The sequence below is a fragment of the Arvicola amphibius genome, chromosome 14, assembly GCF_903992535.2.
Source record: "Arvicola amphibius chromosome 14, mArvAmp1.2, whole genome shotgun sequence".
Classification (NCBI taxonomy): Eukaryota; Metazoa; Chordata; class Mammalia; order Rodentia; family Cricetidae; genus Arvicola; species Arvicola amphibius.
In genome coordinates this window covers 667,797-693,610 of record NC_052060.1, presented here as the reverse complement: position 1 = coordinate 693,610, position 25,814 = coordinate 667,797, and the positions used below count along the sequence as shown (strand labels likewise).

At 41.0% G+C, this 25,814-nt stretch overlaps 1 protein-coding gene across 1 annotated transcript in view; it reads right to left on the bottom strand.

The window, feature by feature from the left end:
* Arhgef11 (Rho guanine nucleotide exchange factor 11) overlaps nt 1-25,814 on the bottom strand; it is a 135,681-nt gene that overhangs the window by 31,799 nt on the left and 78,068 nt on the right. Inside the window, 13 exon segments of the mRNA XM_038311601.1 lie at nt 1,477-1,519; nt 4,382-4,429; nt 4,432-4,491; nt 5,669-5,770; nt 5,990-6,064; nt 9,561-9,698; nt 10,615-10,691; nt 11,210-11,255; nt 13,140-13,259; nt 21,806-21,877; nt 22,699-22,877; nt 24,134-24,191; nt 24,817-24,866. Coding sequence (XP_038167529.1) covers nt 1,477-1,519; nt 4,382-4,429; nt 4,432-4,491; nt 5,669-5,770; nt 5,990-6,064; nt 9,561-9,698; nt 10,615-10,691; nt 11,210-11,255; nt 13,140-13,259; nt 21,806-21,877; nt 22,699-22,877; nt 24,134-24,191; nt 24,817-24,866 — 1,068 coding nt within the window.

Here is a 25,814-nt window from a genome sequence, read left to right as displayed (position 1 = left end):
TTAAGCACATATTCTTTGTCCTTAGCTATCAGGGAGATACAAATCAAAACAACCTTAAGATACCATCTTACACCTGTCAGAATGGCTACGATCAAAAACACTAATGATAGCTTATGCTGGAAAGGTTGTGGAGCAAGGGGAACACTCATCCGTTGCTGGTGGGAATGCAAACTTGTGCAACCACTATGGAAATCAGTGTGGCGGTTTCTCAGAAAACTGGGAATCAACCTAACTCAGGATCCAGCAATTCCACTCTTGGGAATATATCCAAAAGATGCTCAATAATACTACAAGAGCATTTATTCAACTATGTTCAAAGCAGCATTATTTGTAATAGCCAGGACCTGGAAACCTAGATGCCCCTCAACTGAAGAATGGATAAAGTGTGGCATATCTACACATTAGAATACTACTCAGCAGTAAAAAAATAATGACATCTTGATTTTGCATGCAAATGGCTGGAATTAGAAAACATCATTCTGAGTGAGGTAACCCAGACTCCCCCAAATGAATATGGTAAGTACTCACTCATAACTGGATACTAGTCATAAACAAAGGGCAATGAGACTACAGTTCAGGATCCTAGAGAAACTAAGTAATAAGGTGAACCCAAAGAAAAACATATAGACCCACCTGGAAATTGAAATTAGACAAAAATTTAGGAGCAGGGGGGCGGGGGGTGGGGGAGGAGAAAGGGGGTGGAGGAGAACTTGAGGGAATGGGATGGTCAAGATGGAGGAAGGGCAGATATGAGAGCAAGGAAAGAGATATCTTGACTGAGGGAGCCATTATGGAGTTAGCAAGAAACCTGGCTCTAGAAAAATGTCCGAGAACCCACAGGGATGAGACCCTAAGCAACAGAGAAGGTGTCTGAACTGACCTTACCCTGTAGTCAGGCTGATGATTATCTTAAATATCACCATAGAACCTTCGTCCAACAACAGATGGGAACAGAGGCAATGACCCACATTGGAGCACTGGACTGAGCTCCCAAGATCCAGTTGAAGAGTGGAGGGAGTGAGAATATGAGCAAGGAATTAAAGACCATGAGGGGGTCAACCACTGAGACAGTTTGCTTGAACTAATGGGAGCTCACCAACTCTAACTGGAGTGGGAATGAATGAACATGGGAACAACCAAGCTCCTCTGAAGGGGGTTGACAGCTGGGGCAGACTGAGGGGCCACTGATAGTGACACGGGGATGTGTCTCTACTTGCATATACCGGCTTCATGGGATCCTATTCTCTTTGGATGTAAACCTTGCTCAACCTAGACGTAGTAGGGAGGGCCTTGGACTTTCCACAGGGCGGGGTGCATGGCACTCCCTTAGGGTTGGAGGGGTGGGGGAGGGCTTGTTGAGGGAGAGGGAGGGGACTGGGAGGAGTCGAGGGAGGGGAAATTTGGACTTTTTTTTAAGTAATAAAAAAAAAAAAAGGAAGGCATTAAAAAAGGCAACCAGACCCATGACCAACTTACCGATTTCAGCCTGCAACGTCTCAGGGATCTTCACTCTGAGAGGCTATAAAACAAGAGAGTGGGGGCAGAAGTAATGAGGTTGCAAGCACCAAGCAGATGGATAGTATGTAGGCACACAGGATCTGGTAATGCTATTTTATCTCTTGTCTATACCAACCCTTTCTCTCTTTCTCATCTCTTCAATTTTGGACTTGAATTCTAGGCTAGGACTTTGGGAAATGGCACACGAGTTTACAAGACAAGTTGATACTACATTCTGAGGGTGACCCAGTGATTTTTTTACTCTGAAGCATGGAATGTAGAATGGACCATTATCAGATTAGCTGCTAGACTCTCTTTTGCCCCAGAGTGGCTCCAAAAAGATAACCTTTGTTACCCGATGCATTGCTGTTCCTCTCCTTTGCTACCAGTGGGAACTGGGAATGTGTCACCTAGTCCTGCACTTAGCATGATACCCTGGCATGTGCCCTTAAATCTCTTGCCATATGGCTGGATATTGATGTGGTTCTGGAAGTGATGGCAGAGTACCTGGCACCTCTAACCTTCTTACTCAAGACCCACCAAAGACAGTAAATACAAAACACCGAGGAAAACCAAATTTCCCCAACCTTATTAGCCCCAGTAGCCAACTGTGAGAAGAATAATCATTTCGAAATTAGTTTAGCTGATCAGATTATAAAGTCAAGATAAGGACTGTCATCTGCAAGCAGATGCTCCAGGCAGGATCCTGACACTTCCCTGAGAACCCAGTTCAGATGCAGAGGCTCATTCCTCCCTCTTAGGGAATGACAGCAAGGCCTGCTGAATCTTAGAAACTTACACTTTCCTTGCCTCACTGATCCAGATCACCTGATGATCTTGCACCTGTCTCTTCACCCAGGTAAGGAAAGGCTGACGAGATTTGGAGAGTTGTTAGAATCTTTCTCGGCAGTTCTCAACCTTCCTAATGCAGAGACCCTTCAGTATAGTTCCTCATGCTATGGTGACCCCCAAATATAAAATTATTTTTTTGCTACTTCATAACTGTAATTTTGCTACTGTTATGAATCCTAATGTAAATATCTGTGTTTTTTGGTGGTCTTAGGTGACCCCTATGAAAGGATCATTCAACCTCTTTGGGTCAAGACCCACAGGTTGAGAACCACTGCTCTATCTCTAACTATTGTGCAGAAAGGTAGTATATATTCTACATGTGGAACTAAAGAGACATACAGGAGATAAATCCTTAAATTAAATATTTTATGTGTTTAGGTGTTTTGTCTGTGTGTATGTCTGTGTAACACGTGAGTGGCTAGTGTCTGCAGGGGAGTTACAGATGTTTGTGAGCTACCATGTGCGTGCTGGGAATCAAACCTGGGACCCCTGGAAGAGCAACACGTGCTCTTAGCCACTGAAGTCATCTCCAGCCTTAGGAAAGGTAAATCTTTGAGAGGAAGGAACAGAATCCAGGAATCCTAATCTCTTAGAGAGAAAAGGTCTTTTAAAAATCTATCTCTAGCTTTCTGGTGGTGATTGCAGGGTAAAAGCACCAGTCAAGGAAAACCAACCAAACCCTGAACACTTTGACTCTAAACCCAGAGCCAGTAAAAGAAACATACCCAGGATCTGAAACCTGAGCCAGAAAAAGAAACACTTTATTCCTGAACCCAAAACCAAAGAAACACACCCTGACTCGGAAACCAGTGCCAAAGAAGCACACTTAGTCTCCAGAATCAGTCAGTGAAAGACTCATGCCCTGACCATAGAATTATAGCCAAAGGACCAGGACCAGTGAGAGAAACACAGTTTGGCCCTGAAATCAGCGCCATCTCTGCCCATGATCAACTAAACTAACTAATCCCTGAGCATAAAAATTCTCTGGGAAAATTCCACCGCTAAGAAGCCCTTTATAAGACTGTTCAGTTGCTGGCTGTCCTTTTCCCATCCTAGCAGAGGCAGCTGCTCTCCTGGACTCCTCCTTCCCAAATAAATCTCTTTCTCAAGAATCTTGGGTGAAGATCTTCATTTGTCTGCACAGAACAGAAGAACCTTGCTGGGATATCCCTTAGGGGACTGAGCAGAAAAACTTTGCAGAGATAAGACTCGGAAGAACAGAAGAACCTTGCTGAGATGTTTATTTAGAGGGCTGAGCAGAAGAAGTAACTTTTCATGAGGAAGAGGTTGCTTCTGCAGAGGCTCTCCTTTAGCAGAGAGTAGTAGAAGCAACATCTTGGGTCACAGAAGAAGTGGATATCTCTGCTAGGACGTTTAACAGGTCTCTAGGAGAAGAGCAGGATTGATATATCCTGTGGGTAAACCATCCCCACTGCACCCCAGCTTCAGGTAGCCCAACTTCCCGGTAAGTCAGGGCACCTTTCCCTCCAAGGGCTGAGCTGTGCTATTGTGGCTCTAGCTTCCAGAGTTGTCTTATTGCGGCTCTAGATATAGCCTGGCTTCCCAATAAGCCAGGATCTGCTCCAGAGCTGTGACACTCACTTGCTTACAGTGATACCCTCCCTATGAGAACACGCCTCTTACAAAAGGTCTCCCTCATCCCTCTCCAGAAGAGGAGAAGAGAGGAGGAAATCTAAGAAAAAGCGTCTGGTGTAGAGCCCTGATTTCTACTTTATGGATGTGAAATGCCCAGGATGCTATAAAATCCCCATGGTCTTTGGCTGTGCACAACAGCAGTCTCATGTGTTGGCTCCCCCACAGTCCTGTCAGCCACAGGAGGAAAAGCAAAGCTGACAGGAAGATGCTCCTCTCCAGGAGGAAGCAGCACTGAAAGCACTGGTTCAAGATGAGTTAGAAGAAACACATTTTTGTTAAAACAAAAAAAAACTTGTTTTTATTTGGCTTGAATATTTTTGTTTGGGTTTCCTTTGCTTGTGATGCCAGAGTATGGAATTATATTCTAACCCATGACATCCTTACCCGCTCTTTTCTCTAGGAAAATATTCCAGATGCTTTTTCCCCCAAACCTCGGGAATCTTTGGGATTTGTCTGTTGATAAACTTCTGAACACAAATAAAAAAGCTAGAACAACAGAGAAACCGGGTTTAGAGCAGTGGATTTTCATCAGGAGGGACTTTACCTGAAGGATGTCTGATAACCTCTGAATTTACTAGGGAATGGCTAAATATCCCCAAATTAAGATCTCCTCCCACAACAAAGAAATTTCCAGTCTGAAATGTCAACAATGATGAGGCTGAAAAAAGGTAAGCATTCCAGTTTCCTTCCCTCAAGCATATTTCATGCTGATCACTCCTATGCTGTCTCCTTCCACACTGGACATTTCTAGCGGTGTCTTCACTTGTTTATGCACTGTTCTTGAAGGGCTTTACTTTGTTTCTCTTGGTGATGTGCTCCATCTTTTTCAGGAATGCTTCTGAGATATCAGCATTTGGGACTAAACAAACAGGTATTCCATGAATTCCCTTTGAGCAAATCAATGTTCATTCTGGACTCTAATTGTGGTATTTCCAGAAAGAAAAAAACAGCAACTCACTCCTTGCGCAAGACTTACTTTAAAGAACACAATACCAGCCTTCCTCTACCATCAGCCCTTGTTTCTATATGCAATAGGAGGGATGAGAGGGTGTGAGGTGATGGCTCTGGGTACCACCTTGGGGCATTGTGAACTTCATCCATCTTCTCGAATGTCTCTTCCTCCCACCCCCCCAAGACAGGATCTCATTGTGTAGCCCTGGCCTGGAACTCAATCTGTAGATGAGGCTGGCCTTAAACTCAGAGAATACCTGCCTTTCTTTACCAAGTGTTGAGAATAAAGGTAGGCACCACCAGCCCTGCTGGTATTTCTTTATGCCATCATCTCAGATGGAAGATTCTTTATTGATTTATCCCTGCTAAATTTTTTATAGCAACATTATAAATTTGCAAGGGTAATTTCTCTCAACTGCTCAGTCAATTTGTATCCACTTTCATTTAAAGAACTCTGAAGACTTCCTAAATTAACAGAGAATGACAACGTTGCTGGCCTAGGTCTTCTTGATAGTCCTCAGGCTACAGGTGTGGTCAGCTGCATGACACAATAGGTTTCATCTTCTTTTTAGTTTTGTCTGTCCTGGACATGCCTGACTTTGCCTATGGATCTGACATAAAAGCTAGATACATAAAGAGATAAGGCATGGTGGTCAGAGATGCTCCCTACTGAGCAGAAGCAGGCACTCCAAGACTGACAATTTTGACTTACCAGTGGACCAGGGTCTGCCTGAGAGAAGATGTAACGTAGGAAAACTGCCAAGTGGGCTGGATGTGACTTCAGTTTTTCAAGATCTTGGAAGATGATGTCGCTCTGAAAGGCAGAAAAATTGGAGAACGGCTGGGAGGTACAGAGACAGGAGACAGACAGCAAACATTATTCTCATGCTTTCTACTTTCTGGGCTCTATTAGCTGAGCCTCCTCCCCTACAGGTTCATTTGAGAGTTGGTACTAATCAAACTGCTTCCAGTCAAGGGCAATATGGGTAAAGCAAGGTAGGAAGATAAAAGGAGTAAACCAGAAAACCGTTACCTCATTGTTGTAATAACCTGGGTCATAATCTTCCTCTGGGCCAATAATCAGAGGCTTTGGGCTTTGATCTACACCCTGAAGAAGAGAGAGAAAGAGATGTAGAGATGAGAAATTACAGAAGACATGGATTCAACTTCCTCAGTGGCGTTTGTTTAGGAGCCTAACTCTAAAATGGCCATTCAGGTCTAACTGAGTTCAGCACAGATGTATCCATTTCCACTTGCAGAAAGCCAACTGCTTCTGGGTGGGGCACAGCAGAAATAGAGCAGTCTGGTCATATGACACAGGAAAATGGGAGATTAGAAAAATGTTCTCTTTCTGTTTGCAAAGGATGAGGAATGAGTGTCCTTTAACAAAGAGCTGACATCACCTAATGGCTACTGGTTTGGAGACTTGTGTTTTCTTAAACAGACCAAATCACTACTGTTCTCCCTAAACACATTCTCCAGATCTAATACAGCAACTACCACAGTGCTGCTGACTACGGTGGACAAGCAGGTATATGGATTAGTAACTGCTAGAGACACCAGAGCAGATCTGCCTTTGTCTCTCCCTTAGTGAGGGAGGATGGAGCTGATCCTTCTCAAACACTAACATGCATTATTTCCTTGTCTGCTTAACAGTCTATGGTAGACCCCTATTCCCTGTTAAAACCCAAACTCTTTACACCCTGGCTTTTGTTTTTCTTTTCTGTTTCCATGAATTTTAATAAAATACTAATCCTAACTGATATACCAGTAATTGCTCCAAGAGACTTCACACCACATAACTTTTCAAATGCTTTATAGGTCAGATTTTTCTAAAGGTTCCTTAAGCTACCAATTTTTTTTTAAAGATTTATTTATTTATTATGTATACAACATTCCTTCTCTGTATGCTTGCAGGCCAGAAGAGAGCACCAGATCTCATTACAGATGGTTGTGAGCCACCATGTGGTTGCTGGGAATTGAACTCAGGACCTCTAGAAGAGCAGTCAGTGCTCTTAACCTCTGAGCCATCTCTCCAGCCCTGAGCTACCAATTTTTAAATTTAATTTAATTTAATTTTATTTGAGACAGGGTCTCACTATGTAGATCTGGCTGCCCTGGAACTCACTATGTAGACCAGATTGGCCTCAAACTCACAAGATCCTCTTGCCTCTGCCACTCAAATGCTGGGAAAATTATCAACATTTTTCTAGTGACTACATTTCCTGCCGTTTTTAGTGATTCTCCAAGAGAGACTTGTTTCTGGAACTACCAATTTTATTCATGCACTTTCTCGAGGAGCTTTCCGTAATACTTATCTTCTGTTTTTTGAACAGTCACCTATCTCTACCCCAGAAAGATTGAGAGACCCTGAAAGTATTGAATAAATTGGAAGACGGAGGCCCTGAGAGCCTAGGCAGGGAAGCTGTATTTGTTCTTTTCAGACATACCCCAAGACCCTCCAATATCTTGTAACACCCAGTCTTTGAGGCCCATGTTCTCTAGATGCCCTAAGAATCTCTGGCAAAAGCATAAAAAAGACTCGATTTTAGCTTGTTTGGGGAGAATTTCTTTTAGAAATAAATCTATTTTAAAAAAAGTTTTAGCTAGGCAGTGGTGATGCACATCTTGAGTCCCAGCATTTGGGAGGTAGAGACAGGCAGATTTCTTTGAGTTCGAGGCCAGCATGGTCTACAGATTGAGTTCCCGGACAGGCTCCAAACTACACAGAAAACCCTGTCTGTTTTTGTACAATCATATATTGATTCTGAGCATATTCCACTGCTCCATGATTTCCCCTTTCTAGTGTTTTCCTCCTGTTGGTCTCCTTTGTCTCTAGGGACAGTCATGTCATGGACACAAAACATGATTTTATATATCTATAGAAAGCCAAAAATTAGCAGACGAGCAAAAATGTATGCTATTTGTCTCTCTTAATTTGACTTTATTCTTATGATTAGCTCCAGTTGCATCCATTTTTATGCAAATGCAAGACTTTGTTCTTCATTATGGTTGAAAAACTCCATTGTGTATATACATCACATTTTCTTCATTCCTCTGTTGCTGAACATCACGGCTGGTTCCATAACTCAGATACTGTGAACTGTGTTGCTATAAATATGGACATGCAAATGTCTGTAATCCAGAGTGGTACAGATCGTCATTTGTTATAAAGAAATTTTCTCTGAGATCTTATGACTCAGGAAGTAAACAATTCAAAAGCTTCAGGAAATCCCTGAGACTGATCAAATGCACGAGGCCACTCCTTCCCCAAGCATACCAAAGCAATAAGGACTACTGAGAAATACCTTCAGACCAACTGAGTTATCTGGAAGAGACATTCTCCAATTTGTCAAGTCGAGGTTCATGATTTGTCACTCATGCTAGGGTGGGCTTTTGATGATGCTTTTGATCTTTGAATATTTCTGTTCTTGTAACTAATACTTTACCCATACTCCAATAAGTAATACCAATAAAAACTCAAGTTTACCAAATTGTACTTTCGTGGTATCCATACCTAACTACCTACCTACCTTCCTTCCTTATTTATTTTTGTTTTGTTCAAGACAGGGGTTCCCTGTAGCTTTGGAGCCTGTCTTGGAACTAGCTCTTGTAGACCAGGCTGGCCCTGAACTCACAGAGATTCATCTGTCTCTGCCGCCCAAGGGCTGGGGATTAAAGGTGTGCCACCATCACCAGGCTGGTATCCAGACTTTAGTCTGTTATCTGTTCCCTATCTGGGGTGAGTAGATTTCTGTTCAGACTGCCTCAGAAATAGGGTCACTCAATGGTCACACAGAAGACCTATTTTTAGTTTTTAAGAAATTCTCATATTGACTTCTACAGTAGCTAGGACTAGTTTATACTACCACCAGCAATATATAGGGTTCCCTTTAATCTACATCTTCACCAACCTCTGTTATGTATTTTCTTAATGATTGCCATTCTGTATGGATCTCAATATAGAAATATACATTTCCCTAGTGGTTAATAAAGTTGAATATCTTTTCATGTTTATTGACCATCTGTAGTCAACATATATAATTTTATTTTATTTTTTGAGACAGGGTTCTTTTTGTAGCTTTGGAGCCTGTTCTGGAACTTGCTCTGTAGATCAGATTGGCCTGGAACTCACAGAGATTCACCTGCCTCTGTCTCCAGAGAGTTGAGATTAAAGGTGTGTGTAACCACCACCTGGCTGTAGTTGATATTTTGAGAACCATTTCTTCACTTCATTAGCCCACTTATTTACTAGGTTTTTGATTTCTTGCTGTTTTTTTTTTTTTTAAAGTTTCTCTTGCTTTTTAAAAAGTTTTTATATACTCTAGGCATTTTTCAATTAGATTTTATTTTTATTTATGTGTTTGTGTAACTCTAGTTCTAAGGGATTTGATGCCTTTTTTTCTGGCCTCCGAGTATGTATGTGGTAAAGACATATACCCAGGCAAAACACTCATACACAAAAATAAACAAAAATTTTGAATAAACCTCCCATTATACAATTAATTTCCACCACCCTCCCCCCCCCCCAAATTGAGACAGGCTTTCTCTGTTCTAGGTGTGAAAGGAGAAAGACAAACTGGGGTTGTTCCCATCTTTCTCACCTGGTCACTGGGTGGGAGCACTGGTGCATCCAAACTCTGTCGTCTGTGGTGCTGGGCTACTCTGGCCAGGATTACAGGAGAAGTCTGAGGGCTGTCTAGTCCAGGATCTGACAGTACTGAGTTCCGATTCATCAATGACTAGAGGAAGAGAATTCTATGATAAGGAATCTCATTCAGACAACTCTATAATGATAACTACTGACACTCACAGCGTTCTTGTTTATACACTCTTCTTCCTAACAGCTCTCTGAGAACCATGAGACTTATTGAAAGCCAAAGAGCTTGTGTATCTATTCAGTCAGGAAGTCTCAGTCACAGTTCACATACTTCATTGCCAGGTATATTACCTCTCTTGTATGCAAACTATAGGTTACCTGCATCCCACCACTTTCTGGTTACTTTCCAAGATACCTATTCTTTTACAGATATCCATCACCCTCTCACCAATAGTCAGTTATCAGCAGTGAGAAAAGGGAATTCCAAAGGTTACTTATATTACAATTTTAGTATATTTTTTAACACTTATTTCCATGTTTAATGAGTCTGGCTAAATAGATATTTTACTATTGTTATCATTCTTCTACTCATTCTATTCTTTCTTATTTTTATATTCATAATCTTATATGCCAACTGAGAGCAACTAGAAAAGGGATAACCTTTGAGATAAGAAAATCTGAAGATTTATGACTAAAGTAGGAAAAGATGTGCAGCAAAGAAAGTGAGTATCACATTTGACTCGGTGGCGCTCATTAACTTGCTCTCATAGATGAGCTACAGTGATAACACTGCCCACCTTTTTACCCTACACTTTATACCACAACAGAGCCAATCAACTGCGATAAAATACATGCCAGATGTGATAATCCAGCATGAGGATGCATGTCAAAGCCACTCGGAACCAGACACAGTGACTAGGTCCCTAGAGCTAGAATTGTGGAAGAGGTATCCAGGTGATGGGCCAGGACTTTCAGTGGCCAGTAAGTAGCAGAGACATCTAGTGCCCAGGGGTGGGAAACTGAATGCATACACTTTAAATGTACCTGCTGGCACTCACCTCACTGACAGAGGGAAAGCGTTCTGTCCCAGAGTCCAAGCCACTGTCTGCCTCCTGGGAGTCCAGAGAGAGGCGGCCTGAGAAGAAACCAGTTTTAGAAAAGATCTCAGGCCTCGAGTGAAGAATAGCCTTGATTTTGGGCACTGGGAAGAAAGTGGAAGCTGCCATCTTCCCTTCTTTTGCCAGCTGTCCTTCAATTCTTTCATACTGTGACCTCCAGGTTCTCCTGGAATACTGGGCTTTTCCTCTCCCCATATCTGCATCTGGGCACAGAACATGCCACCACCTAAAATAAGACTCTACTCTAGTTCTTACCGCTACTTTTAGTCTGCAGCTCATTCCTAACTCTCTTTTGGTCACCACCCCTCTTCACAAAAATCTGTTAAGCTCCTAAGTGCCACATGTTGTCAAGCAAGCTGTTTGGACCTGTCAACCCAGTAGCTCCCATTTCTTACTCAGTCATCGTTTACTTCTATACACCCAACTGTCCTGTGTATTAATATCACTTTTTCTTTATTATTCTGGAATCTGTTCCATGGGGAGAGACCAACATAGAAGAAAGCTCATATAGACCCAGAGGACGATGGGGATTTACCTTCAGATGTTCTCTGGCTGGTGTCACTATAGAGTGGAAGTATGTCCTAAAAGAGAGAAGACCAGACAGTGGAAAATTTCTTTGAGCCTCTCCTACTCCTGTTTCCTTCTACCAATCAGAGCCATGTTTGCTTTTATAGCAAGTGGCTACTTTTGCTTTACTGCCTAGGAAATGCACAGCTTGAAGAGATGGGAAATGCCCAGCTTCATATGTGCAGTCTGAGAAGGTGGTGACCCCTAATGGTAGAAAAGTAGTTTAATCATTATTGTAAAAATTAACAAAGCTCTCCCTTCACTCTTCACCTTGGAAGAGTGAAGCATTTATTGCCTTATTCAGGTTGGATACAGGAAAAGATTTTCTAACCATTAAGGAATAAAAAATCCCAAGCCTGCTATGAGGAAAGATGTTAAACATATATGTTGGGGCTGGAGAGATGCCTCAGTGGTTGAGAGCACTGACTGCTCTTCCAGAGGAATAGGTTCAATTCCCAGCAACCACATGACAGCTCACAGCTGTCTGTAACTTCAGCTCTATGAACCAGACACCCATGGCAAACACCAGAGCACATGAAATAAAAATAAATAAATAAATAAATAAATAGGCGCATTAAAAACATCTGGGTCTATGGGAGTACTGGCACTGGCATGATGCTCTGTGCCCCAGCCACTGCAGAACTGTGCAAAAAGCACTTTCCTTAACTGCATTCAATCTTTCAGCAACTCCAGGCAGAACAGGTTATTCCCATGTTATAAATAAGGAGACAGAAAGAAGCTCAGATGTTTACTAATCTTTCTAAAGTACATTCTAAATGAAGAAAACCAGGGCTAGCGCCCAAATGTCACAATTCTCTGCTCAGAGTCTCAATCAAAATTCATGTCACACAGACACCAACAATGGCAGCAGGCACACACACATATTTATACAAGGTGCTAGTGGTATGCTTTAGTCCTGGCAATACCTTACCAGGTACATTCTGTTCTGTCCTTCTATAAATAAGAAGATGAAGAGAGAGGCTCTTAGTGGTTAAGTTACTTGGCCATGAGTCTGAAAGCTGAGGGGAACTATACCTGGTAATCAAAACTAGCTGGTCTATGTCCATAATCTAGTCCCTTTAGAAAAGTAGATTTTTAAAGTTTAGTTTCCTATGTTTTTAGCAACTTCTGGACAGAACAGTTTAAAAAGAAAGACAAATGTCTTAAACAAATTAAAAATATTTTAAAAATATTTATTTTTATTTTGTGTATGAATATTTGCATGCATTTATGCATGTGTACCATGTATGTTGTAGTACTCATGAAGGCCAGAGGAGGGATTGGAATCCCCTGGAAGAACAGTTAGTATTTTAACTGCTGATCCATCTCTCCAGCTCCACCTTAAACTATTTCTATGGGTTTGGGAAACTACTATTCTTGGGTACCATAATTTCCTAAGGTTAGTTCTTACTTACCCAAAGAACTGAGGCCTGAAGCATATAAGCAAGACAGTAATAGTAAAGTCCCTGATGAGAAGAAAAGATAAACAACCTCCTCTCCTGTGTGGCTTTAGATTCTTTTCAACTGACTGGGATCCTTAACTGAGGCTGCCTTGGAAAGCACTTGTGTACCCTTGAGGAGATTCTTAAAGAAAAAGCTACTGGATGACGCTGAGTAATGCCAGAGTAGGAACATACATGCCTTGAGGAAACTTTTCAGAAGGGAAGAGTAATTAGCAGATTAAAGCAGACTAATTTATTTCTATTTCTTCTTTTCAGTAGGAGGACATAAAACAGGCTTTTCTCTCTATGATATCACCAGTAGGTACCGCAATAGTGCACCTTCTTTGGTGCTACTCTTGCCATGCTCAAGAGGTTTTCGGCCTTGCTTTCCTCCTTCTACACTAGTCCCTCTGCATGGTGCTGGTCCTGGAGCAGCGCCTACTATCACTCACTCACCACTAAGCCACCAGTCTCCTGCTGGATCTTCAGCTGTAACTGAGTGACTCGCCGCCGGGCACCTTCGATTTGCTCTTCTAGCAGGCTGTCAGGATTCCGACTATACACCTCATAGATACGCTAGGGAGGGGCAAGGAGAAAGAGAAGAGGAGAAGGAGAAGGAGGGAAAAGGTAGAGGACTGGTTAGTAGAGGATAGATGATTTACCAGCAGTAAGAACAGATAGCTATCACAAAACAAAGAAGAGAAGATTTCTGTCTGCTAGTAGATGCCTTCTATTTCAGCATCATTTAAGATCAGAAAAAAAGGGGTGATTGATGAGAAATAGAATATATGAAAGAAAGGAAAAAACATCAAACCAAAAAAACCCCAAAAGCTCTTCCTTATACTGACCTATTTCTAAGGGCTGGATGAGGTCCCACATTGTACATGAGCTCTTCCTGAACTTGCACTCAAGAGTGAAGTACTGAAGTTACTAACCAGATCACGACACAGAAAATGTTAAAGACAACAACATGAAAATGTCAAATGAGGGGAGGAAAAGCTTATTTAGGTGGTGTTACACGGATTACTAAATATGGGTTAGTTAGCCAATAAGAGGCTGAAACTAATGGGCCAGGCAGTGTTTAAAAGAATACAGTTTCCGTGTAATTATTTTGGGTGTAAAGCTAGCTGGGTGGCCGGACGCAGCCCCGCCGTTCCATCTACAGAGTGGTGCCCAACGTGATGGACCTGGCGGCCCCAGAGCTAGCACAAAATGATATGTCCTCCATTTTGAAATTGGAGAGAGGTGGAGCCAACATCCAGAGCAGCCTGCTGCTCTGCAGCTCAGAGGCGCTACTGTTTCAGTCACAAGCAGCTCCCGGTTCCCCTCCGCCAGGCTGAACTGTGCTGACCTCAGGCAGGAACTATCGTTAATTACCATAATAACAGCACAGTTAAGGTTTAGACTGGGCAGAACACAGGCGGTACCGTATTACCTCTACATGGTGTGACATGAGATTTTAAGAAGTGCTTAGCATTTTAAGAAGTGCTCCTGGACAGTAAAGAATTACAGATTCACAATAGGACGGATTCACACATAAAAGACCTTTAAATGGGTCACAGTGTTGGATGAGTATACGTAGGCTTGGGAGAGAGAAGAAAAAATATAGAAAATAAAGTTAATGCCTTAAAAAAAGGGCAAAGTCTTTAAAGAGACAGAGCACAGATAGTTATAGATTAAAAGAAATAAAGAAATATAAGCCACGTAAAAATGGAAAACTCTCAGAGAGTCTGGATTCTGTGTATTATTGTGTTTTCTTTGAATTTTTTGACTATGAAAGAACTAAGTACAGAGAGACATTTCATTGTATGGGCTGCCAAACTAAACCAACAAATATGTTCTAAAGGTATCTTGACTTCAGAATTTGGATCTAAGGATATGACGCTTTGGAGAGGGTCTTCTTTTGTTTTCACAAAAGAATTGCTTCTATCCCAATATGGTATGATAGACCACGTCCTCCTGAAAGGTTGCTGTGAACACCCTCAAAAAATTACTTCACTCAACTGCCGACTGAGATGAACCTGCACACAGGTTACACCATGTAAGATCTAATTAACAGCGCCCCCATTCAGCATGGAAACAGTTTGGAGAGAAATAACTGCGCCCATATTCCCAAATATTGTTTATAAATGTTCTTTACATTTAAAGGGGGATATGATATAGATATAAATAATTTGCATTGGTATGGATTTTAAGGTCAATTTTGTTATATGTATATGTATTTCTGATCTTGATTAAGCTATTGTAATTGTGTAGTTCATTTTAAAATGTAATGTATAATTAGGAATATAGGTTGTTAATGGATAATCATCAATAATAGTCAAGCTTGTAGTCATGTAAGTTAGATTTTCTAGATATATAGAGATCTATTTCAGGTAATAGGCATTCTTCATATCTTTCAAAAGGCCTACAGAACATGGCAGTTAAGAATGTTTTAATAACTTAGGGCTTTCATCATGACAATGAGAACACGTCTGTTTTCCTGGCAAGCATCCAATCTACTTCAAGAGGGACGATGGGCATCAAAGAGGCTCCTTATGGAGTTGGATAGCCATTTGGGCAAGAAACTGCTCTTGGCCTGGACTGTTGCATAAAACTGGACACAAAGAACCGCGAGAGAGGATGCTGAACTTGCCTAAAGGGTGAGATGGTCTTTCGGGATTCTGATTCATGAAGAGTCTGCGAGACGTTCTGCAGGACACAGCAGAAAGTGACTGAACTGTCTTTGGAATTTCTTCTTCATGAAATGTCTGCTGGATACGATGGGCCTGAAGCCCGGAAGATGGATGCCCCAACAGGTACAGAGGAACTTGGGTGACTGTCCAGGCAGCGAGTTGTCCTCTGTCTTTTCTAGAGTTTTAAGTTGCATATTTCTTGTTTCCTTAGGTAGTAGTTATCCTTCTGGAGGTCTTTGATTGAGTTGAAGAATAAATAGATAGTTTATAGCTTTCCTTAGTTATGGATCAAAGATAAATGAAATCTAAATATTGTAACTGCTAACTGTAATTCTGCTTGATAACTGTGTTGTTATATATTTTGCTATGTTAAAGTTGAAAGCCTTTCTTTTTTGTTTAAAACAGCAACAGGGGGAAGGAATGAGGTAGGAGAGTCTTCTGTTTGTGTTGATTTCATTCGTTAATAAAGAAACTGCCTTGGCCCATTTAATAGGCCAGCCCTTAGGTGGGTGGAGTAGACAGAACAGGAAGAAGGAAGTGAGGTAGATGGCTCAGATAGTCGCTGTGCCTCTCCTAGATGGACGCAGGTTAAGATCTCTCCTGGTAAGCAACCACCTCGTGGTGATACACGGATTACTAAATATGGGTTAATTATCCAATAAGAGGCTGAAACTAATGTGCCAGGCAGTGTTTAAAAGAATACAGTTTCCATGTAGTTATTTCGGGTGTAAAGCTAGCCAGGTGGCGGGATGCAGCCTCGCTGCTCCATCAACATTTAGAGAAGCCAGAACCCTGCTTCATTAGAGGTGTCTGAAGAGCAGGCATGTATTTTCAGCACGCAGCAGAGTGAGAGCACAGGGCCGAGGAGACTGGCATTACATCTTGGTCCTCTATGTACTAGCTGGGTAGTCATGGACAAGCTTGAATACATCTGCCAGGAATGGAGATGACAGTATTTGCATCATGAGATGACCCTAATATCTGAGTAAGACTGTGACATGCTTGCCAGAGTGGCTGTGGCAGTTGTATGCTGTAATACGTAGCAGGTATTTAATGCTTTTGTACAAAAGCAATCAGCAGCAAACCTTAACAAATAAAGATATTATGTTTACACATGAACTGACTTCACCTGAAGCTTTGGGCTACCTGCTAACCTTGTTAAAATTCCTTACATTTTAGACTTATCTTTTCCATGTCTATCAAACCCCAAACATTCCCTGTCTCAGCAGATAATATTATCTGAAAAGAACTTTTTCCAACATTACTCCATTTCAAAAGATCTGTATTATCTCTTCTCCTGATTCATAAGAGAAGTCAAATTCTTTACCATTCTGAACCACTGATAATTTTAAGCGTTTAAGACATTGTTCAGACAGCTTTAAAATCTTTTTCAAGTGGTTCCTTCCCTGTGTCCTACCCTTTAAAGATATCTAAGTTCCCTAAATTAAAAGCAAACTCCTGCAATAAAATTACTTCTATCAACCCACACTGTCTTTTAAGCCACAGTCCATTTTTTTTCTTCCTTTCCCCATCACCTCAGCAGCTACCTTTTAAAAGATGAAAGAGCAGCAAACGATGTGGATATTAGAGGTTGGTATACTGCTAAAGATTCACACAGATCTTCAATCAATTTTTAGAATTCTCCTCTCTGATTTGGTGTGTTGATTTCAGCCAGATCCCAGCTTCAATGACCACACTGTTGCTGAGGATAGCCTAATCTCCTCTCTCCAGAGCTGTTTCCCCAGGATAGTCTACCTAAATGCCGCCCAGGCTCATTCAATGCTGACCTTCATTTCTGTCCTGTAAGCCTTGCTCCTGTGACTTAGTAGATTCCACCCATGGCACCCAGGCACCCAACTCAGAGCCATCCTTTACTCTTTTTTTCTCCTTAACCAGATAGTAACTTTCCCTAATGTGACTTCTGAGATGTCTCTTTCCTGTTCTTTCTTTTTTGTTCTAAATTCTAGTTCTTGTCATAGCGTCGTCAATCTCCTATATACTACAGTAGCCACCACCAAGGTTTTTTTTATGTCAATTCACTTAACATGTACTTACATTTTTTTTTACTTAGTGTGTGTGGATGTGCCTCAGTGTATATATGTGCAGGCACCCACAAAGGCCAGAAGAGGCATCTGATGCCTAGAAAATGCAGTTATAGGCAAGTTGTGAGTGGCCCAATGTGGGTGCTGGGAACGGGACTTGGATACTCTGCAAGAACAACCCTTAAATACCCTTAACAGCAGAATCATCTCTCCAGTTCCAAAACCACACTTCTCTCAAGAAGATTGATTTGAAAATCTTTGATTAATTCCCACAGTCTTTAGGAGAAATCTAAGATATTTAAGTGACCCGAGTCACTTCCCAGCCACTGTCCTGCACTGTTTTTCCAGTGTTTTGGTCACAGTGATTGAACCTCACTCAAGTGTCACCTCCTGGAAACTTCGATAGGTACTGCGTAAATCAGTAATACCTAAAAACTGTTTTCAAGTTTGTCATTAAGATATAACTCATACAACTTAAACTTATATGAAGTATACAATACAGAGGTTTTTAGTATATTTACACAACTGTGCAAATACACTATCAAATTTCAGAACATGACTTCAGTAAGAAAGCTGGTATTTGTAAGCAGTCAACCTACCTCCCCAACTTTCCATACTCTGGTAACCACGAGTCTATTTGCCTATTCTGGACATTCCATATATATGGAACCGCAACATTTCGTGCGCCTTTGTCTTCTTTCAGTTAGTGCTCCGTCAGGGTTCTTCCATGACACATACACACAGCATGTATCAGTACTCCATTCTTTTTTTAAGGCTAAATATCCACTGTGTTGTAGATATACCACATTTCTTATCAGTTGGTAGACTCTACGTTGTTTCCTTTGGGCTATTACAGAGAGAGTTGTCATGAATGCTCATTTGTGGAATATGTATTTTAATTCTTCTTGGCATTTATCTAGGAGTGGGTTACATCTGTGTTCACCAATGGGAAGAACCACCTAATGTTTTCCTGGGACTGTATTATTTTATATTCCCACCATTGGTGATGCAAATAGATTAGGATAGTGAACTTGTAGACAAAACATAAACAAGTATTTCTCAGGTTTGTCTACAACCTTTACCACAAACGATATTTTACTATTTTGGTTATAAAAATCCCAGTATCTTGTCATTTTGAGAAGCAGTTCCTCATCTTTTCATATGCTTATTGGCCATTTGTAGTTCTTTAACTGTTAATTTTAAGGTTGTTTTTCACTACATAACCTAGGCTGGTCTCCAAATTGCAATCCTTCTGCCTCAGATTTCCAGGCATATGTGACAATGTCTGGCTTGTGCTTTCTTTAGAGAACTGTTCAAATCTTTTGCTAATTTTATTTAGTATAAGAACAAAGCTTATGGGGCTGGAAAGAGGTTTCTGAAACTAAGATCATTTGTTACTCTCCCAGAGCATCTGCCATCCTCTTCTGGACTTTGAGGGACCTGCACACACACACACTCTTAAAAATAATAAGGACACGTAAAAAAAAAAAAAAAAAACTAGGTAAATATCAAAAAAATCAAATAACATTTTGAATTAGTCAGTTTCCTACCTAATTTTTTTTGGTTGTTGTTGTTTTTGTTTTTATTAAGTTTGGTTGTTGTTTGCTTGTGTCTAGCAATGAGTAGGAATGGAATCCAGGGTCTAGGCAAGTGCTCTTACCACTTAAAAACATCATGGCCCTTGACAAAATTTTAGTTGTGTTGTCCTTTTTAAAAAATTATTTTATTATGAATATGGGTATTGTGCCTGCATGTATGTCTGAGTACCACATGCATGCAGGGCCCACTAAGGTCAGAAGGGAGCATTGTATCCCCTGGACCTGGAGTTACAGACAATTGTGAGCTGCCATATGGGTGCTGTGAACTGAACCTGGGTCCTCTGGAAGAGCAGCCAGTGCTCTTAATAGTTGAACCATCTCTCTAGTCCTGTTATTTGCTTTTTTATTCTTTTTTTTTAATTCTTGAGGTGAAAGAGTTCTTTACATATTCTGGTAATAAGACCCTTAATAGATATATGATTGTGAAATATGTCTTCTATTCTGTGAGCTGCCCTTTTATTTTTTACATATTTCTTTATACACAGATGTTTTAATTTTGATGATATCCAATTATCTCTTTGGGGGAATGCTTGTACTTTTAGTACCATAAACAATCCATTGGTTAATTCAAGGTTATGAAGATTCATATGTTTCCTTCTAAAAGTTTAATATTTTTCTTTCCTCATTACTTATATCTAACATAATTTAAATGCTGTGTAGACACGGTCCCGAGGGATAACAAGAACAATATCTGCAGTGTTCAGTCCAGACCAAGTCCCCCTTTCTCATCTCTCTTGAGTTTTATACATTTGGTTGTTGGCTTTATTAATCCATTTTTAATTAATTTTGTTAATTATGCGAGATAAGGATACAGATTAATTCTTTGTTTATAGATATGAAGTTATCTAGTACCATTTGTTGAAGATACAAACACTATTGAACGGTCTTAGTACCCTTTGTTAAAAATGAGCTGGCCATTTTGTAATCATTATATCAGAGCTCTGAGTTCTAGTCCATTGATCTAAATGTCTAGTTTTATACTGTAAACAATGTCTTAGTAAAACCAATGTGAATACACACATCACAATTTATAATGCAATATTCTTCATTTAGTTCATCATGTCCTATGGTATTGCAGAAACTCCTTAAACAGTAGGTACATTTCTTAGTTATTCACCATTCGTACGTGTACCTTGAAGGCTACTCCACTGATTGCTCTAACAGAAGTCTTAGCACACCACAAGAACACAATACTTGTTAAGATCTGTCTTCACAACTCCATGCCTTGAGCTTACTGTTCCCTGTTTCCTCACTAGCAATGCCCCCAATTTTTTTTTTATTTTTTAATTTTTGAGTCAGGGTCTTTTTCTGTAGCTGTGGTTGACCTGAAAACATCTATGTAGACCAGGCTGGTTTAAGATTCACAGAGATCCATTTACTTCTCCCTCCCAATCGTTGAAATTAAAGGTATGGCCTGGCTACCCTCTACCTCTTTTGCCTGTTTAAAGTTCCACTCTTCAAACTCAAACGCAAACAACCATTTCTACTGTGAAGCTTTACACGCATTGTGATTGTTTTTCCTTTTAAATTTTATATAAACTCTTTGTTCTTGTGACTTCCCTCTTACTAGAATTTGAAATTTCCATTAGATTTTAAGCACACTCAAGGTAGGAACCAACTCATCTCCATTTTATATACCACAGAAACTAAAACAATGTTTTATATGTAGTAAATACTTACAGACTGGCCTATTCCAGCCAAATTAATCTTCTTGGTCTCTGTGCCTATCATTTCCTAGACTGGTATCTCTCTTCATCTTCTTTTCATCAGTCTAACCCAGTATTCATCTGCTCATCCCTACCTCCCATGCTTACTTTTCTCTTCTTTGGAATCCTCTTAAGAATAATTCCAGCTGGGAGGCGGTAGGGTACGCCTTTAATCCCAGCACTCGGGAGGTAGAGGCAGGAGGATCTGAGTTCGAGGCTAGCCTGGTCTACAAGAGCTAGTTCCAGCACAAGCTCCAAAGCTACAGAGAAACCTTGCCTCAAAAATTAAAAAAAAAAAAGGAATTCCAATGAACTTCAATTTTCTTCAGTTCTACTAGTTCCTCATTTTAGCTGTTTTCTTATTTATTTATATTTAGTTTACATATTCAACATCTTAATGTATTAGCCATAGGATTCTGCTATCCTACTCACTCACTGGTCACTGGTCTGCTTTAACTAATTTTGTTGGCCAAAGGCAATCCTGGTGTGGGACAATCATCTATATTCTGTCAATTATATTTTAAATAAATGCTGATTGGCCAGTAGCCAGGCAGGAAGCATAGGCAGGACAACCAAACAGGAAGTAGAGGCGGGTCAATGAGAACAGGAGAATTCTGGGAAGAGGGAAGCTCCCTCTGCAGTCCTGTCCAGACAAGGAAGAAGCAAGATGTGACTACACTGAAGAAAAAGGTACTGACCCATGTGGCTAACACAGATAAGAACAATGGGCTAATGTAAGTTATAAGAGTTTATAAGAAGCCTGAGATAATGGGCCAATCAGTTTATGATTAATGTAGACCTCTGTGTGATTTCTTTGGGACTTAATGACTGTGGGAATCGGGCAGGACAGAAAAATCAGTCAACACAATCCTTTAATGGTCTCAAGACAGTACTTTTCTATTTGCTGGGGATTGAACCTAGGGCCTCTACCACTGGGCTATATACCCACAGGCCCTGATGTTTTACTATAATTGGATATGGTTTACAAAATTAAGCCGCAAAAAATAAAAAACTAAAGTTGAACACGCTGGCAGATTGCTGTCATAGGGATTAATTACTGCATGAAAGTAAAGACCCATCTATCTTTAACGGTGATCTCACCTGTAACTCTTTCTCTTCCTGTCTCAGCATATTCCTGAGGATTTGAGTGGCATGCTTTTGAACTTCAGGATCCTAGGAATGGAAATATAATAGTAGTGAGACCTGGGGACTAGCTCAATAGCTTAACTCTCTTATACTTGCTCATTCCCGAGTGAAGAAAGGTGTTGAGAGTAAAGCCTGATTTCATGAGTACATTCTGGATAATTCAATACCTTGCGGGAATGCAATAAACATAAAATCTTTTTTTTTTTGTTTTACCTTATTACTGAACTTAAATACCCTAGCTGTAATTAGCCTTAATACTGAATTGTTTTCTAACTTCTCCAAAGAACTAGTTCAACTTCTATTCAACCTAGAATCCTGTTCTTTACACATATCTGCATCTTGTCCTTTTTCAAGTCTTCACACAGGCTCTTCTACTCTTGAAGGCTCTTTTCTACCTTTTTTGGGTTCTTTCTAAATTTTTCTTCTATTGACTGTCTTCCATATTTCACTCTGCCAGGTGCCCCTTTGCTCTGAAGCCAATCTCTTCCTCTTTGATTTTCAAGCACACCCTCCCAACACCAACTGGCAACAATCTCCATGGGATACTTCTGTCCATACCTGGGGCCCAGGTAGGTCCCCTGTGAGATTCTTCACACAGTGAGGAACACAGTGAGGATGCCATCTATAAAGCCTCATCTTCATTCACAGAGGAGTAAGACACTAAAGCATGAACATCCTTTTATGCAGACTTCATTTTTATTTAACTTTTTGGTGGTATTTACATGTCTCTTTGGCCTATTTCTGCTTACCACAAATCCATTCAATTTAAGTTCCAATGAGGGAGATCTTCAAAGAGTCCCTAAACTCTAGGACTTAGAGTGATCTGTAGGTGCCAGTAAAACTATTACCTGCAGAGGCTTGGGTCCTGTAATGTGTTGTGGGGGTGGCAAGGGTGGAGGAGGAGGTGGTGGAGGAATCACGGGGTTAACTCTGGGTATTCCTGCCAGAGGTGGGTTCTGCTGAAGCCCAGAGACGCCAATGGAGGAAGGAGAAGAGCCCAAGAGGGTGAGTGCAACAAAAGCGCCAGCTAGAGGGAAGAAAAAAGAGGCTTGTTTGAATACCACCATTCTCAAGAAGAGTAGTTACTTTCATTAAGCCTCACAATCCTATAGATTAAAATCTTCTTTTTTTAAAAAAGTTCTAGCCATTTTCTAATTTCTGTCCTCCTGCTCTGCATCAACCAAGTTCTCAATCCCTCACACCGAAACCACAACCAAAATTCCACCCATACACAATCTCAGGGAGCACTCCCAGGGAGCACTCCCTAAGGCCACCTCCCCCTACCCCAATTACACCCATACACAATCTCAGGGAGCACTCCCTAAGGCCACCTCCCCCCACCCCAATTACACCCATACACAATCTCAGGGAGCACTCCCTAAGGCCACCTCACCCCCACCCCAATTCCACCCATACACAATCTCAGGGAGCACTCCCAGGGAGTACTCCCTAAGGCCACCTCCCCCACCCCGCCCTTTTGTTTTTTCACAGTAGTGTTTCTTTCTCTCTGTGCCCTCCCCCCCGGGTTTTCCCCCCCTTGACAGGATTTTTTTATATTGCTCTGGTTGTCCTGGAACTAGCTTTGTAGGCCAGGCTGACCTTGAACTCAGAGATCCACCTGCCTCTGCTTCCCAAGTTCTGGGACTAAGGGCATCACTGCCTGGTTCAAGTTAGTCTTTCACTGTAGCCAAGAATGGCCTTAAATCCTCCTGCCTCAGTTTAGATGCTGGGATTGTGTGGGTGCACTACCATGCCCAGTTTACTTCTTAATCTCACTAAATTCTGAACCAATGTAAAGTCCAGCACACTCGTGCCTGGTACACAACAGGCACTCAACCTCCAGCCTTCCACTCTCCCGACACTCCCACATTCTTTATTTACTTCCTCAGTACTGTGCTTCTATTGGATTATATGTATAGACTCACTTGTTATGTATTCCCGGCTAAAGTGTTTTTGCCCTTTTCTGCCTCCATAGAGAGCTAATAAGGAAGAAGGTGAATGGAACAGAATGACATGTAAATGAAATGTGGTCTTAGGATATGGTCAGGAGAGATGGCAAAGATGGTGTGCTAAAAATGAAGTTCTCTATTGTCGCTATTTGACATCATACTAGGGTTTTGCAGCAGTTTAAGTTGATTGCTTATGTTAAGACTAAAGATGTGATTTCAGCTGCCTCAATATCTACCTATAAATGATGCCTCTTAGCAGATCAGTAAACTTGTCAAACTGCCCCAGAGTCCACCAAGTCTATTTTCTTTAGTTGTTATGCCCTAACCAACTCACATTTGATAAGTTTCACCACCTCCAGGTGTGAGCTATTGGTCACCATGGTGCCGTTCACCTGTTGGAGGGACAAATAACATTGAGTAATGGTGAAAACCTTTTTCCAAGTCTAAAATGCTATTACTTTAGGAAGCCATTTCCCAGTGCTTTCTAGTTACCTCTGGTTACTTGTTTACTCAAGTTTACATTGTCAGTTCCAAACTGGCTTCTAAGTTTTCAGGGATAAAATCCATGTCTCCAACCATAGATTTTTTTCAGTTATACCTGTGTGTATCTATTGGCCCTATGGGCTTCTTCCTTCCTGGAGGAGAAGTCTCTGTAGTTAGGATCTCTTTAATGTAGTCAGGACTCCTACATCCAGAAGATCCTCTCATGTCAGCACTGTGTGGAGGTCAGACTGAAGTAAGAACCCGAGGGCCACAGCTGGCTCTTCTTAACCGTATTTTCTGTTATTTATGAAATAAGGATAGATAAAACCTATTCCAGAATGCTTCAAGGTCAATGAACTTGAAGAGCCTAAAACGCAGAAGCCAGCTATGTTCGTCCCTCTCCTGCTATGGCAGTACCCTGGTTCAGTAGCTGCCAGAGCTAGTCCTGAGATGAAGAACAACACAGGCCACCGCACTAGGCAGCTCCTGAACCTGCCACCACTGTAAGATGGAGGAGAGAGAAAGCTTACTCACTTTAATGATCCGGTCACCCTCTTTCACACCAGCTTTCATGGCTGCACCTCCTGAAGGGAGAAGAGCCAGTCAGCAGAGTCCTATAACCACCCCAAAAGCCACCAGATCCACACCAAAATCCGTCTTAGATTATTTGCTCTGAAATTTTGTATCAGAACTTCAAATCCTGGGTGGACATCCAATTTTGCTCGAGCAACATGATGGCTTTTAACCTAGAGTGCACTTCCTAAAGTCACAGCTGCTGCTCTGCTCGCCACCCAGCTCTCACCACCAGGTGATGTGTTAAGGTCAGACAGAGCCATCTGATATCACGGGAAAGGTAAACTGACTGTAGTAAAAAAGTAGGAAAGTAATATTAAGAAGAACTGGAGAAATGGATTAAAACAAGAGGTTTCAAACTGGTGACATTTAAGTCTTGAGAAGTTCAAAAGGTATTCTCTAGTTTCTTATTATTAGAGATAATAATATGACATTCTACTAAAAACTTTTTAAACCCATTGATAGTTTCTTCAATTGAGATAGACCATCTTGAAACAGACCGCTAAGGCCTTCTGATGCTGGCTGATCAAGAGAGATGCTCAGAAGAACATGCTATTGACCTTTTCAACTGGAGGGCGCAGAGGTTTTGCTCACTATATAGTTGTGAGTAGCTTCTATTCTTAGCCTTAATTTATACCCAAAAAGCACAAGAACACACAACAAATCAAATTTATGAGAAGTATAAATATTATATTTTGTAAATTTGCCCCAAGATGGTCATTAAATCTTCGAAGTTGTATTTATCTGTTAAACTCCTCATATAGTACATCTAGATGCTTCTGGTATATATAGTCAACCCTCCATTATAACTTTTCAATTCAGGAATTAAGACTCCCTTTATCTAAAGTGAACTATTTAGGGCTGGAGAGATGTCTCAGTGGTTAATAGCACTTGCTGCTTTTGCAGAAGACCTGGACTGGTGTCCACAACCACATACAACCACCTGTAACTCCAGTTTC